We start from the raw sequence: 16,543 nt of genomic DNA on the forward strand, positions 1-16,543 counted from the left end.
AACCCAGGGCAAAGCAACACCACAAGCACCTGTTGGTATCTCTTGCGTATAGCACAGGTTTCACTGTTTAGGATCTTAACACTGTGTCATACACACATACCCCTTTTCCCTGCAAGACTATTGTATAATGGAAGAAGGAAAGTGCTTTTCTTTTTCTTTTCTTTTTTCTTTTCTATTTTTCGGAGCTGGGGACTGAACCCAGGACCTTGTGCTTGCTAGGCAAGCGCTCTACCACTGAGCTAAATCCCCAACCCCGGAAAGTGCTTTTCTATTTTTAAAATTGTAGGAGCGGTTTCTGTCCTCTGTATAGATGTATATTGTATAACATGTAAAACAGTACACTGTATACTTACACCATAAACATGATTAAAATGGAGAGCATGCAGTATTTCTCTCACATATTTTGTAATGTCTGTTATAGCTTCCTAAGTGTGTATTCTCTCCCGAAGATTTGGGCTCAGGGTGGTCTAGAAAGATGAGGCAAATGGTGATCACTATAACCTGGGAATTTCAGATATGATTTTCCTCACTCATTTAGTCCTCAGAGGATTCATCTATAAGTTCTCTACTGTTTGCTACTGAAATTCAGCAGCATGGACCATTATTGGGGGGGGGATTTCTGTAGTCAGTCGTAGCTCTTTCTCATCCCCTCCCCTTAAAGGCAAGCAGGCAAGATAAGGTAGATGAAACTCTACCAACACAGTTACTGTTACAATATGGTTGAAATAGTATTCTGTTTTTTAAGGTTGAACATTCTTGTCTCTAATGTTTGCAGTGATGATTTAAATGCTAATTTCTCTTGTTCCCAGTGGCAGTAAAAGAAATGGCAGAGAAAGCAGTTTCTGGACAACTCCTAGTACCTCCTTGGAATCTTCAGAGTAGTTTTGAGAGTAAGGTTGAAAACGAGAGCACTCCTTTGCCACGGCCCCCAATTAGAGGCCCCGAGAGCACAGATTGGCAGTACATTTTAGAATACCAGAGGGAAAAGGATGAACTGAAAGGAAATATGAAATTTGGCAAAATGGAAAACAGTGACTGTGACAAGAACAAGCACAGCAGTTGGACAGGCCTTCAGCGCTTCACCAGTAAGTTCTTTGAAGGAGTTGGTGACCTTCTAGCATATTCCCTGTGCTTGGTTCTGTCTCCTTTTCTGAGAGCCCTGTGTTCAAAGTTAAAGAGATTAATTAATTTCCCTATAACTAAAACAAGATCCCTTTGTCCAAAGGAAGTAAAATAATCTCCAGGTGCTGACCTTGGTCCTGGGTCTAACCTAGTAAAGAGTCAGACCTTTCTTACCTGAAGGAGAATGTGGACCATCATTCCCCAGTGAATACTTCTTTGTTTTTCAGACAGCCCCTTGCTGTATAGCCCAGGCTAGCCTGAATTTTGGTAATGCAGGTGTATGCTATCATATCCAGCCTACTTTTTTCTTTGTGTTGCATTCTAAGCTTGAAAGAAACCTAGTGAGTCCATGTAGTATTTTACTGTCATTATAATTGGCTCACAGTCATATCATCAGATAATCTTTCCGATATTGAAGTCAAAGGAAAAGACATCTAAAGTTGACACTTAGCTTTTCAGAAAATCAATTGGCTTCTTCTCTGTACTCTCTGAAAGAGAGACAGACAGACAGGCACAGAGAGAATATGAATCTAGAGGATGTGGGTCAAACCCTGCTTTGCAAGCATGAAGCTTGAATTCAGATATTGACTCCCAGCATTTGTAGCCCTACTCCTGGGAACCCCAGGTAGATCCCTAGAGCACACCGGACACATAACTCATGCAATCTGTAAATGCCAGGTCCACTGAGAGACTGTCTCGAAAATAATGTGGGGAGGGATAGAGGAAAATACACAGCATCTATCTCTGACCTTCACGTGCACACATGTGTACCTTCATATACATGTGCTGTCACATACTAAAAATAGAAAAGAAAAACAGTACAGGGTAGCATATACACGTACACTCTTAACACTTGGGAGACGGAGGCAGAAGGATCAGAAGCTCAGGTCATCCTCAGCTGTATGGCAGGTTCCAGCTTATCTTGGGTTGTATGAAACCCTGTCCCAGAAAACCAAACTAACCAAAGAGCAATAATAACACAGTAAAATCAGTTGCTTGGGGTTTTTGGTATTTAGAATCCATTCATCAGGAATTGCTATTTGTTGGGCAATGGTGGTACATGCCTTTTTCCCAGCACTTGGGAGGTAGAGGCAGGCAGATTTCTGAGTTCGAGGCCATCCTGGTCTACAGAGTGAGTTCCAGGATAGCCAGGGCTATACAGAGAAACCCTGTCTCAAACAAAATAAGCAAACAAGCAAATAACAAAACCAAAAAGGCCTCACAAAACAACAAAAAGAATTGCTGTTGAATGGGTGGTCAAAATGGCTGCATGATCCAGGGCTGTTTGGGGACCAGGTTAAATTCACAGTGTCTTTATCTATATAACAGAGGATTTAGCTACTGTTTGTAGAATATGTTTACATCTCTATTCTAATATTGCTTTTGCCTTTTCCTACTATGAGTATCACTGGATGACTGTGTCTCTGTGTCATGATCACTAGGTATTATATACCCATTCTTCAGAAACCATGAGCAGCCAGAGCATAATGAAGCCTCTCAAGCAAGCTGTGACACATCTGTGGGTACTGAGAAGTTTTACAGCGTAAGTAATACAGCCTAGCAGATAAATTAGCCTGAGTTTTTATATATTATGACACCAAAATGTTAGCTATACAAATGAGATATACTAACTATACAGGGCTATAGTGGCTTAAATAATATAGATAGTATTCAAGGCTAGTCAAGACCCTGTCTCAAACCCTGCCCCCAACCAAAAACCTAAAGAGGTGGGGGGTACAGATAACTGTTGAGAATGATACAGTATAATAATATAATAGTGGTGTTTTTTTAAAAACAACCCCTATTCTTGTGATGATGCATATGTGTTGGCATGTGTGCATGGCTCCAGTGTAGAGGCCAGGGGACAACATTTTGGAGTCTGTTCTCTCTTTTCACTTTGTGTGGGTTCTAGGGATCAAACTCACTTTACCAGGCTTATGTGGCAAGTACCTTACTGCTGAGCTGAGCCATTTCAGTAGCCCAGTGATGACGTCTTTTAGAGATCATGTTACAGAGTAGTGTATTTACTTAGATCACACGAATAACAAAAGACATTACTCTTTCTACCATCTGAGGGCTGAAAAGATGGGCTATACCTTGAACACATTGACGTGGAGCAACTCTAGTCGGGAATGGGGATGATTACAGGCATGTACCAGATGAGAATCTTGAGTATAATTCCATGCCTATGCTAGTTAGTAGTTACTCTACTAACTAAATTACGTCCTCACTCCTTACCTCACTTTTCATGTGGATTCTGCTGATCAAACTGCAGTCCTCTTGCAGGCACAGCAAGCATGCATAATCTGAGTTATCTCCTCTGCCTAGGGAGGATTTTTTCTGTTTTTATTATCATAAAAAGTGGGATTATAGTTGTCGATTCTAGCATTCGACTGACTAAAAGAATCCCCAGGCCCCCTGCATATATGTAGTAGATGAGCAGCTTGGTCTTAATGTGGGTCCCCAAACTAGAGCAGGGGCCTGTGGATCCTGCGCCCCTAATGGACTGCCTTGTCCGGCCACAGTGGGAGAGATGAACCTAGTCTCACAACCACTCGATGTGCGTGGCAGGAATTGGGGGTAGACACATGGCACCCAGAGGGGCTTCCCTTTTCTTTTTTTTTTTTTTTAAATATTTATTTTATATCTATGAGTACACTGTCGCTGTCTTCAGACACACCAGAAGAGGGCACCGGATCTCATTACAGATGGTTGTGAGCCACCATGTGGTTGCTGGGATTTGAACTCAGGACCTCTGGAAGAGCAGTCAGTGCTCTTAACCGCTGAGCCATCTCTCCAGCCCGGGGCTTCCCTTTTCTAAGGAGAAGGGGAAAGTGGAATAGGGGGAGGACTTGTGTGAGGTGGGACTGAGGAAAGATACTGATACTGGGTTGTAAAGAGAATAAATAAATTAATTAAAAAAAGAAAAAAAAGTGCCAAGGTCAGCTTATAAATTATTGCAAACCAGAAACATAGCCAGTTGCCAGGTCAAGAAACTAAACATCAGGAGTCCCCAAGGAGTTCCCTTGTCCTCACTTTCAATCATTGCTTTTCCCTCAAGGAAATCATCCTTTCTCACTTTACTGAAGCATTTCTTTTTTTTTTTTTTTTTTGGTTCTTTTTTTCGGAGCTGGGGATCGAACCCAGGGCCTTGCGCTTCCTAGGTAAGCGCTCTACCACTGAGCTAAATCCCCAGCCCCAACTGAAGCATTTCTATTGGACTGTTTTCAATCTCCTTTGTTTCTAGAGATAGAGCTCCAGTAACCATGACATCTTTGTTAGGGTGTTGCACAAGGGAAAATGCTGGAAGAAGTGAGGTCACAAAATTCCTCTGCACAGTGGAGGTGGAAGGAGGACAGATCAAAATAGTGTCTGGGAAGATATTCTTTTTCTATACTTCTTAAAGTTTAAGAACATCAAGAGGTCTTAATATGTAACTCAGTGCTAGAGTGCTTTCTTAGCATGCACAGACCTTGCCTGGGTTTTTTGTTTGTTTGTTTGTTTGTTTTTTATTTTACATAATAATTTTCCTTCGTAATTTGAGAGTTTCACATCATGAAACCTGATCACACTCACTTCCCAGTCCTTCCAGGTCCACTTCCCCCCTTTGACTCTCCCTCCCCTCAAAAAGAAGAAGGAGGAAAAAAAAGCCCAGTTTATGTTGCACATACACTCACTGGAGCATGCTCAAACTCCTCCGAGTGATGCCCAGCATCTGAACAGCAAAACAAAAATATCAAGGAATGTCTTTGCCTTTGCCTTCAGAACCTGCTTTCTTTGCTTTTCTTTATAGACTTCAAGTCCCATAGAAGACGACTTTGAAAGAATCCAGAGTTCTTTTGCCCAACCTCAAGGCTATGGTAAGCACCACAGCAGATCTTTGGGAATCCTTTGCCTTCATTTTCTGTTGGATTACAGATGTCTACTGCTGTGGGCTGGGGTTGGGGGTGAGGCTCCTTAGAAAAAACCTTGTTCAGGGTTTTCGTTTTGGTATGAGAAAACCAAACAAGGCTCACTGAACTCACCTTATTAGAATGAGTCCTTTCCGGGGCTGGAAAGATGACTCAGCAGTTATGAGCTCTGGCTGCTCAACTAGATGACCTGGGTTCCATTCTCAACACCCACAGGGCACCTTATGTCTGTCTGCATCTCCATTCTTGGGGGATATGATGCCCTCTTCTGGCCTCTGAAGGCACTGCATGGACTTGGTGCACAGACACGCAGACCAAACACATACATATGAAAAAAGATTAAAAATAAAATAAGAAGAATGAATCCTCTCCTCCTTGCCAGCCTCCTGGAAGCCACACATCATGTTATTTACACCCCCTTGGTATTTCTTTGGTACATTTTGTAAGCAGTGCGCACTTACCAAATTGTAGGTCCTTGACAGACTAGAGCAGTTACAGGGTTATCATTCTTGAGCAACCTGAGGGATTCTCAGACATCACAGCTGATTATTTATAGCACAAAAACTACAACTTAATTTCTTGTCTTCTTTACCCTAGAAGTCAGAACGTCACTAGCATTTTCCTTTGCTTAGCATCCTTCTCGCCTTTTTAAATGTATGCTTTTAAAATTGGTATAAAAATAGAATCTTGTTGTGACATTTTCATACCATGCACATACCCTGCTTATGTGTAGTCAGTTTCTTGTCACCCTCTCTTGTTCTCTGTGCATTCTCAGTAGTCCCCCTTTCCTATATAGTCTCCCTTCTATTTTCATAACTCATACAGCTTTTAAAAAATTTTGATTCTGCATATAAGATAAACTATAAGTGTGTCTTTGTGAGTCTAACTTATCTTGTTTACATTATGATCTCCAATTCTATTTTCCCACAAAAAACAATTCCATTCTTCTTTACATCTGAATAAAACTTCATTATGTATACACAATATATTTTCTTTATCTGTTCATCTGTTAATAGCTGTCTAGGCTGATTCTGTGTTTTGGCAATTATCAGCTTGCTTAGTATCTTAAAAAGCCAATAAATAACAGCCAGCTTTGCAGATTTAATTTAATATCCCCAGGGAATCTTTGGTTTATTTGTCTTTTCTTTCTTTTTGAAAGCAGATTTGGGGTTTTATTAAAGTTATTTTAATACAGGCTTAAGAATGAGAGAGTCAAAAAAATACAACCTATGTAAGAATCATGGGTATAGGCTTGTCTAAGAGAGCCACCTCTTTTTTGTTAACTTTCTTTTTTTTTTACATTTCTGTATGTATATATGTATGTGCATGGGTGATACACATGTGGATGGGTATCAGAAGACAACTTGAGAAAGTCAATTCTCCACATGGGTCCTGGGACCCTAATTAAGGTTATCAGCCGTGGAGGCAAGGGTCTTTACCTGCTGAGCCATTCTCCCTGAGACCCCTCCTCTTTTTTATTTTTTTCCCTGTCCCTTAATGACAAAGTTTCACTATTTGGTTCCCCACATTCCAACTCACAATCTTCGTGCATCAACTTTTTGAGTACTGGAATCGCAGGCCTTTGCCCCTGTGCTCTGCTAGCAGCCCTTGATTCCTATGTAATGTATAAGGAACTTTCCATTACATAAGAAAGTGACATTGGACCAGCAAGGCAGGGAAGTGAGCTGTGAGCTCTGCTAGAGATGCTTTTAAAAGCTGTATCATTTGCCCTCTTAGCATATGCATCATGTATTTTTAAAGCTAGGTCTCAGGCTGGAGATAGAGCTCAGGTGATGAAGTGTTTGCCGTGCAAGCATGAGAACCCAACTTTGATCCCTAGAGCCCAAGGGGAAAAGCCTGGCATGGTGGCACACACTTGTAATCTCATCACCAGGGAAGTGGATACAGATGGATCCTGGGGCTTCCTGGCCTACCAGCCTAGCCATTCCCAAGCTCCAGCCCAATTAGTGACCCTGTCTCAAAAAAAGGTGTTGCTCCTGAGGAACACCAGTTGAAGTTGACCTCTGGCCTCCACATGCATGTGCACTATGTGCACACACACGAATACACATCAGATGTAAATGACAACACGAAAGTAATAGCCAAGTTTCAAGACCCTGTCTCAGTATAAAAAGGCACGTGGGGCAGCATCTGCCTGTCATGGGTAAGTCCCTGGGTTCAAGTCCTAGAACTGAAAAAGAACTGTGGAATTTTAGATGAAATGGCATATAGGGTTGGGGATTTAGCTTAGTGGTAGAGCACTTGCCTAGCAAGCGCAAGACCCTGGGTTCGGTCCCCAGCTCCGAAAAAAAGAAAAAGGAAAAAAGAAAAAGAAAAAAAGAAAAAATAATAAATAAAATAAATACGTCTTTAAAGGGCTGGAGAGATGGCTCAGTGGTTAAGAGCACTGACTGCTCTTCCAGAGGACCTGAGTTCAAATCCCAGCAACCACATGGTGGCTCACAACCATCTGTAATGGCATCTGATGCCCTCTCGTGTGTCTGAAGATGGCTACAGTGTACTTATATAAATAAAAACTAATAAAAAGATTTAAAAAAAAGAAATGGCGTTCTCAGGACTTGGGATATGTATATTAAAATACCCCAGGGTCTAAAGACACCACCTTTTCTGCAATCTTTACTCATGATCACTTTCTGTGGGTCTGGTATAAGCATGGCCACTTTGATTTCGTGGAGTGTTTTATTGGATAAAGGCATGATAGGCAGATAGATGAGAAAACCAAGGCTGGTTCCAAACAAACATCTCAAGTCTATGGAAAGCCTAAGGCTTCTGATGTGTTCTGTTCTTAAAGCCTTTCTCTCCCTCTCCTCCCATACAGAACCAACCTCTTCCTACTGTGGCAGAAGTACACTGGGATACCTGCTGGTTTTCAGCCTGTTCTGCCACTGACTTTCTTCTTAAACATAGCCTTGGCTCATGTTTAAAATATTAATAAATTGTGGTTATTAGTTTATACTTCCTTGAGGTTTATCTTTTAAAAGGAATGTCCCAGGAAGAGGCAACATTTCTCTACTAGTTGGGTTTCAGAGCTTCTTCGTGTCTGCCAGAGGCATCAGCGTTCTGGTGGATCTTCTGGTGCCCACCAGCTGCTTGGACTTTGGGAATTGGGTAATTATGAACACCTAGAGTCAGAGCTGAACAATTTAACGATGGGAAGGAGACAAGTACTGACCTGTTTACCTACATACTTGAGAAATGTCTTGTAAAGGACAGGGAAAGACTAATGTCAGACACTTGATACCTGGAAAACCGAAGACTACTGAGCTGTCTTTTCAGTACTTGCCACACTCCCTGCTCTCCTCTCTATAAACTGTGGTGATCGATAAGAGGCACAGTTTTTTGGGAATCTTCAGTTAATGATCTTACCCCAAATCCCTGGAGTTGAGGATCTTGCTCAAGCACTCTACCACTGAGCTAAATCCCCAACCCCTGTCACTTTGGATTTAGAATCTTGAGTGAAAAGGCGCCCCCTGGTGACTATTTACAAGAATACAATCAATACACTTTGAAAAGACAAAATAATGTTCGCAGAAATAACTGTTACATCCAAAAAGCTAGTAAGTAGCTTGGTTGTATTCTGGGTGTTGGAATATAGTTCCCACTGAGTTCATACATACACCATGGCACACGTGGAAATCCGAAGACAACTTTTAGTCAGTTCTCTCTTGCCACCTTGTGGGATCCAGAGACCTAATTTAGTCTGTCAAGCTTCTCAGCAAGTGCTTCTGCTTCTGCCCATGGTGGTGGTGGTGGTGGTGGTGGTAGTGGTGGTAATGACGATGATGGTAGTGGTGGAGGTGATGGTAGTAATGACGATGGTGGTGGTGGTGATGATGGTAGTGATGATGATGATGGTGGTGGTGATAGTGGTGATGGTGGTAATGACGATGGTGGTAGTGCTGGTGGTGGTGATCTCACTATGTGGCTCTGGTTGTCCTGGAACTCACAATGTAAACCAGACTAGCGTTGAACTTGCTTCCGGCTCCCAAGTTCTGTGATTAAAGTAAAATCCATTTCTTTATCATTTCAGTTGAAGAAAATTTCCAAATAAGAGAAATCTTTGGAAAGAATGCTGAGATTTTGACCAAGCCTCAGTTTCAAGCTGTTCAATGGTATGGCTGTTATTTTCTTCCTCACTTTAAGGCTCAGAAGCACTGTTCATTGGTAAAAGTGATTAGACTTATTATTGCTTGCCTTCAAGTGTATTATAAACTATTCAAATTAACTCTGAGTAACTTAAAAATATTAGGACTTGTCCAGCAGAATTTGACAGGTAGTGAAAAGGAGTAATTATTTGTATTGAGACACTGGCTTTTGACATTCTATCCATTTGACTTTGGTTATAGGTCTCTGCCTCTCTGCTGTGACATCTTTAAAATAGGAGTGATGAAGCCAGGCCTGTTGGCATAGGTTTTTAATCCTAGCGTTGTATGTTCAAGGACAGCCTGTCTACATAGCAAGTTTCAGAACAGGCAAAGGTTGTATAGTGAAACCAGATCTCAAAATAAATGAATAAATAAAATTGGAGTAATAGTTCTGAGACTACTGACATAGGAATTAAAATTATAAGCCAAGTGCTGGTGGCACATGCCTTTTACCCCAGCACTCAGGCAAAAGCAAGTGCATCTCTTGAGTTAAAGGCCAGCCTGATCTACAGATCGAGTTCCAGTATGCTTAAGGCTACAGAGACACACATGCCAACCCGTGTGTCTTTTCTGTATGCAAAGACATAGGAAAGATTTAGTGTGGGATCTGCTTATAGTTCAGAGTACTGAAACTGAAGCTTAAGCACTTGTTGAAGTAGAAATGGGTCATTTGTCTTCAATATCTCTTCTGGAGTTTCTTGGTACAAGCCTCTCTAGGTTCTATATACCAGGAAGCTGTGTCACAGTTGCTAAGGCCTCCTACCTGTGCCTTTTGCCCCAGCGCCTGCCTCCCAGCCAAGCTTCTGTGCTCCATTGGCTTTCTACGGAGCTTTCTGTCCTCTAGACCCACTGGCTTATGTCAGAACTAGGATCGCCCTTCCAGAGTATTTGTCCACTATAGGAAGAAGAATCGAGATCCAGTAATGCCAAAGAGCCTGTGACTAGTGAGCACTGGGACCAGAACTAGAAACCGCACTTTCTGCCTCTGAATGTAGTGCTTTTTCCATTGCCTTTTACCTGAGACTGGTGACCTGGAACCACGTTAATGTACTAAAATGGCAAGGAACCCATTAATGTTCTTACCTTTTCTCTCACAGTGCTGAAGACGAACAAGAGGAGACATTAGAGGAGACACCAAAAGAACTGAAAGAGAAAAACATGTATGGCCACCAAAGAGTAGCTAAGGATATTTGTATAGTTTTAGTTTTATGGAAATATTTCCTTGCTTTAAGAATCTGTATTCTTCCCATCATCATCACCATCATCACCACCATCATCAAGAGATTCAAGCATGCCGTAATATGCATGTGGAGGGAGAAGGCAGCTTTGCAGAGTTGGTTCTGCTTCTACATTTACATGGCTCCAGGGATCAAACTCAGGCTGCCAAACTTGTGTGGCAAGTGCCTGTATCCTCTGAGCATCTGTATGGCTCTTTTTCCTACCATAAACATATTTAATATAAATATCTTTCATCTAAATGGTATTTTTAAATTAATGATATGCTCTATTATAATGGCATCTTATAATCAAGGACATAGAGTGATGGTAATGATGATGCTAATAAGTTTACTACCTGAGATAGGTTATTGAATCGTTTATTTTTATCAGCCAAAATAGGTTTCGAGTTTTTATATATATTTTCTGTTTTGTTTTGTTTTGTTTTGTTTTGTTTTGTTTTGTGGTGTCTGGACTAGAACTCCAGGGCCTGCCGGTCATGTGCTTGGCAAGTGCTCTGCTGCTAAACCACCTCTAGCTCAGTGTCTCCTTTTGTTTGTTGTTTGTTTCTTGATTTGGGAATGAGAGGGTTCCGGACATGTTCTTATCCCCTGCCTCCCCTCAGATGTTTGTTTGTTTAAGTCACTGTAGCTTAGGCTACCCTCAAAGTTGACAGAGTCTGTGGGATATGCAGTAGGCCTGCAGCAGTCCTTCCTGAGTGCTGAAATTAAGGGCATAAGGAAGCTACTACTCTTCCTGGTCCCAGAATCTCTGTTTAAGGTAGATGTCTTTACATTTTATTTTATTTTTACTGGTGTTTTGCATGCAAGTGTGTAGTTTGCTTGTATGCAGTGCCCTCAAAGGCCAGATGATGGCGTTCGTTCCCCTAGAACTGCAGTTGCAGGTGTTAGGGTCAATCTTGAGTGCTGGTTATTGAACCTGCTGAGCCGTCTCTCCAGCCCTACTTTTAAAGACACCCCCCCAGCTTTTGTTTGTTTGTTTGTTTGTTTATTTGTTTGCTTTGTTTTTCCCAGAAAGGGCTTCTCTGTGTAGCTCTGGCTGTTCTGGAACTCACTATGTAGATCAGGCTGGACTCGAACTCAAAGATTGATCTGCCTCTGCCTCCTTAGTGCTGGAATTAAGGCATGTGCCACCAATGCCCGGCTTAAAGATATTTCTTAATATTTTCTTTAAGATAGTCTAAAATGTATTGACAAGTAATGATTTTTATCACGAATATACTCTTAAAAGGTTTTTTTTTTTTTTTTTTTGGTTCTTTTTTTCGGAGCTGGGGACCGAACCCAGGGCCTTGCACTTCCTAGGCAAGTGCTCTACCACTGAGCTAAATCCCCAACCCCCTCTTAAAAGTTTTTATTAGCGTAGGACATGGTGGTGTATATCTGTACCCCTAGATTAAGGAGCCTGAAGCTATAAGATCATAAGTTAAAGGTCAGCCTGTGTTGAGTTCAAACTCACCAAAATAAAAGATGTTCTTATCAGGAATGTATTATTCTGTTCTTCCAAACATCTCCCCACATCTCACAATGGCTTTATACCTTTTTTTTTTCTTTTAAGATTGAATCACACAGTGTAACTCAGGTTGGCTTTGAACTGTGTAGCTTAGGATGGCCTTGAAGACGTGACAATCCTGTGTCAGCCTCAGAGCTGCTGGGATAACACAGTTGTACCATTATGACCAGCTTGTGTGTTCTTAATTCTTTAGATCACTGACAGACATTCAAGACTTGTCCAGCATCACCTATGAACAAGATGGCTGTTTTAAGGAAACCTCATGCAAAACACCTAAATTAAAACACGCACCTACTAGTGCCAGTACTCCGCTCAGCCCAGGTAGTCATACACAGCGGGGGAATATTTTTAAAAGAGGAATTCATAGGCCTTTGCTATTTGCCATGACTGGGCATAAGTCAAGATGGCTATTTTCTCCCAGAGCAAAGGTGGTTTTTAAAGAGAACTAAACAGGGGTTGGGGATTTAGCTCAGTGGTAGAGGGCTTGCCTAGCAAGTGCAAGGCCCTGGGTTCGGTCCCCAGCTCCGAAAAAAAGAAGAAGAAGAAGAAAAAAAAAGAAATAGGGGATTTCATTCTCATAGTTAAATATCCAAATCTCCTGAGTTGTTTTTTTGTTTGCTTTCTGTTAATATTGGTGATCAAATATTGGACTTTTTAAAACCAAGCAAATTCTTTACCACTGAGATAGAGCCTCAACACTATCCTCTCTCACGATTTTATATAAAACATAAAATTGCCAAGGCACAGTAGAGACAAATTAGGAATTCATTCATTCTCATCTCCTCCCCCCCACCTCAGTAAAACTATAACAAACCAGTTTCCTTTACCAATTTGCAAGGTTTTTTCTTCTTTGAGAATGCAGGGAAGCTAAAGCAGTAGGTGATGAACCTGAGTTTCTATTGAAAGTGGTAGTGCTGGTGCTGTGGTTAATGTTTACGTTAGTGTTGGACTGCAGTAGTGGAAAACATTCCAGTGCACAAGCACCTCTGCAGCACTGCACACACACTGGAGTTTGAAAACATTACCTCCAGCCGAAACATACAGTCCTTGACTCCTGCTACCAGACAACCAGCATCAAGTATTTATATTTATTTTTTCTTACTTCTGGTAAATTCATGGTTTTGTTTCCTTTTATTTCTGTGTGTGTGTGAGAGAGGGGGGGGAGAGAGAGAGAGAGAGAGAGAGAGAGAGAGAGAGATAGATAGATACTGGGCTGCCTTCCCCTTAGAAATAGTCAGTACACACACATGTGCCTTGAGAACTTAGAATATAGAGTTTGAGACTGAAGAAACTGTCTTAGATTATGGTTGTTTCTGTTATTAGCAATTTGGAGAATTCTTGGCATAGTTGTAATTTTGTGGTTGTTTTGTTTACAATATAAAGAATGTAGACATTTACTAACCTTTTCTCCTAGAGTCCATTTCTTCAGCTGCTAGTCACTATGAAGACTGCCTTGAAAATACATTTCATGTTAAAAGAGGATCTACATTTTGTTGGAATGGTCAAGAAGCGATGAGAACTTTGTCTACCAAATTTACAACTGTCCGAGAGAGAGCTAAGAGCCTGGAATCTCTCCTTGCATCCTCTAAAACCCTGCCTGCAAAGCTGACTGACCCTGTAAGTGCTCCAGTTTTGTTTTACACTTTGCTGAGGTCAGTCCAAAGCCCTCAGTGACCGAAAGCACTGAGAGTTCTGCAAATTTGTTAGAAGCAAGGAATATGCCAGATTCTTTCCAGGCATCCCTGGGCTTCCTCTCCAGAGACTGCATTGTAGGAGAGTGATGGTTTGCTTCTTGAAGCCTGCTGCTTCCATGAATGCTGGCTGGTCTCCTTGAACCTGTAGGGAAAGCTCATTCTATATCACCCTCTCCTCATCCACATGCTCTTACTTCTTTCTTACCATATTGCAAATGTTTAATCTTTTAAAGAAAACCAAAAATCCCTGCTTAATACTGCTCCTTAAAAACCTTTCAGCAAAAGCAAAACAAAACAAACAAACAAACAAACAAACACCTTTAGCTGGCCAGAAGGTGGTGGTCCACTTTCAATTCCAGCACTTGGGAGGCACAGGTAGGCTTATCTCTGTGAGTTCAGGCCAGACTGGACTACAAAACAAGTTCCAGGACACCCAGGGCTGTTCACTAGAGAAACCCTGTCTTGACAAACAAAACCCCCTGAAACATTTGGCTGACCCTCTTTACTAGTTTGATTTCTGCTGCTGAAATAAAATACTAGCCAAAATCAACTGGAGGGAAGAGTGGGTTAATTTGGCCTACAGGTTACAGTCCTTCATCCAGGGAGGCCAAGGCAGTAGAACCTGGTAGTAAGATCTGAAGCAAAAACCACGGAGAAGCATTGTTGTCATAGTTACTGCTACTGCTGTAATAAACACCACGACCAGGAAACTTACAGAAGGAAGCATTTAGCCAGGGGGTTGCATGCAGTTTCAGGAAGTTAGTCCATGCCCATCATGGAGGAGCATGGCAGGCAGGCGTGGTACTGAAGCTGTAGCTGTCCAAAATAAATGGCATTGATTGAGCTACCTGTGCCTTTTTACTCAGTGTACCTACTAATTACCACATTTTCTGTCTTGTTTTTATAGAAAAGATTGTGTATGTTTGGTGGGGCTTGCTCTTCTAACATTTCTACGGCATTTGTAACATCAACCCATTCTACCAAGAGGAAGAGCCTACCCGGAGGTACCCTTGTTTAGTATTAAAGAAGTTCAGGAGAGTAAGCCGGTTTAAGAAAGCTTAGGTTGTTGTTCATCAGTCTTTGATGTGACATTTTGTTTAAACAAAAATGTTATTTTCTCTGATTATAAAAGTAAACCATACTCATTATAGAAAACAAGGTGAATAAGGAAAAGTTTTAAAAACAGAATGATTAGATAATTCCCGCACAACATGCTATGTCGTACAGTTGTGTGGTATATCATTTGTTTCATAGTTTTGGAAATATATAACAAGTATTTTTCTATTTGTGACTGTGCCACATAGCAGTCTTAGACTATGTTTCCGCTTGACATACTCAGCACCCGTTCCTGTTAGTTTCATATCTATGGATTCAACTAGTGGCACATGAAAAGAACTGGAAAGATCGCTGTATTGAATATGGATGGCTGCTTTGTTTCATCTTTCTTCCCTAACTAAATAATATATCAATGATTTATATAGCATTTACATTACATTAGGTATTTTTTTTAAAGATTTATTCATTTATTATATATAAGTACACTGTAGCTGTCTTCAGACACACCAGAAGAGGGCATCAGGTCTCTTTACAGATGGTTGTGAGCCACCATGTGGTTGCTGGGAATTGGGTTGCTCAGGACCTCTGGAAGAGTAGTCAGTGCTCTTAACTGCTGAGCCATCTCTCCAGCCCCTACATTAGGTATTATTATAAGCCATCAAACCCTATGCACTTTGTGTAAGGAACTTGAGCACCCATGGACTTTGGTATTGCCAGGCTGAGAGATTCTGGAAATACTTCCTTATAAACAGTAAAGACTAATAGTATTTTGAGCATGTCCTCTTGTAATTAGGAATTACATATTATGTACATGTACTTATATAATATATAATTAAGAATAATAAATATGGGGTTGGGGATTTAGCTCAGTGGTAGAGTGCTTGCCTAGCAAACGCAAGGCCCTGGGTTCGGTCCCCAGCTCCAAAAAAAAGAAAAAGAAAAAAAAAGAATAATAAATATATAACAGCTACATGATAATATAATCTATTATTTAACCATTCCCTTATTTGAAAATTTATATTGTTTTTCAAGGTTTAGCCTTTGTATGTATGTCTTATTTGAGTCTCTGATCCTTTCTTTAGAATAGATTTCTTAGAAGACAGTTTTTCAAATCACCAATGAGTGCTAAAAACTTCTGAGGCAAATTGCTTTTTTTTGCACTAATTTCAATATTTAAGACCTTTGCTATAGCTCTTGGAGTTTCTCTCCAGGGAAAAGAAGTTCTGTATGTTATATTGAAGGGTTTATTATATACAATTGAGCACTTGGGAAAGGCCCAAAATATGGTTACTTCCATATCTCCTGGCCGGATAATCTACAGAGAACAGCCTCCTTCTTTGTGTTTTTGTTCACGTTGACAGGTCCATAATCTCTGTTTCTCTAATAACCTCCAAATCATCCCCAGACCCCGGAGTAAGAATCTGTACCTTATCTGATTCAAGTGTCTTTTGCAAGAGAGAACCAAGTTGTTGCAGACGTGGGATGAAAGAGTAGAGAGTAGAGACCGTCATACATTAAGGAAGGCTCTACTAAGAATGTTATGTTAGGTGCTCTCACACTCTTTATTTTATTCACCATTGAAAAAGCCTCAAGTCCATGGAAAGCCTAGAAAAGTGTCAGTCAGGTTTAGGAGGGTGTTAAGTCATTTTCCCTCTATCTTTTTTAGAACTAGCAGAGGCCACCTCTCAGCATCATATTGATGAGCTTCCACCCCCAGCTCAGGAGCTACTTGATGAAATTGGTAAGAAGTGTTCAGCACCCCTGTTTTGGACCCCTTGGTTGGTTATGGTTACTGACTGCATTATGGTTTCTTTTCTTAGGTATCGCACTAGTACAAAAAGAACTATGA

General features: G+C 41.0%; 1 protein-coding gene across 12 annotated transcripts in view; it reads left to right on the plus strand.

The window, feature by feature from the left end:
* Tex14 (testis expressed 14, intercellular bridge forming factor) overlaps positions 1–16,543 on the plus strand; it is a 124,077-nt gene that overhangs the window by 93,596 nt on the left and 13,938 nt on the right. For all 12 annotated transcript variants that reach the window (XM_087570635.1, XM_087570634.1, XM_087570638.1 and 9 more), the window contains exons 17-25: positions 810–1,085; positions 2,565–2,665; positions 4,916–4,982; positions 9,085–9,166; positions 10,297–10,359; positions 12,138–12,265; positions 13,359–13,561; positions 14,546–14,642; positions 16,361–16,435. In XM_087570635.1, coding sequence (XP_087426761.1) covers positions 810–1,085; positions 2,565–2,665; positions 4,916–4,982; positions 9,085–9,166; positions 10,297–10,359; positions 12,138–12,265; positions 13,359–13,561; positions 14,546–14,642; positions 16,361–16,435 — 1,092 coding nt within the window. The remainder of the gene's footprint in view (positions 1–809; positions 1,086–2,564; positions 2,666–4,915; positions 4,983–9,084; positions 9,167–10,296; positions 10,360–12,137; positions 12,266–13,358; positions 13,562–14,545; positions 14,643–16,360; positions 16,436–16,543) is intronic.

Source organism: Rattus norvegicus, chromosome 10, assembly GCF_021556685.1.
Source record: "Rattus norvegicus strain SHRSP/BbbUtx chromosome 10, alternate assembly SHRSP_T2T, whole genome shotgun sequence".
Classification (NCBI taxonomy): domain Eukaryota; kingdom Metazoa; phylum Chordata; class Mammalia; order Rodentia; family Muridae; genus Rattus; species Rattus norvegicus.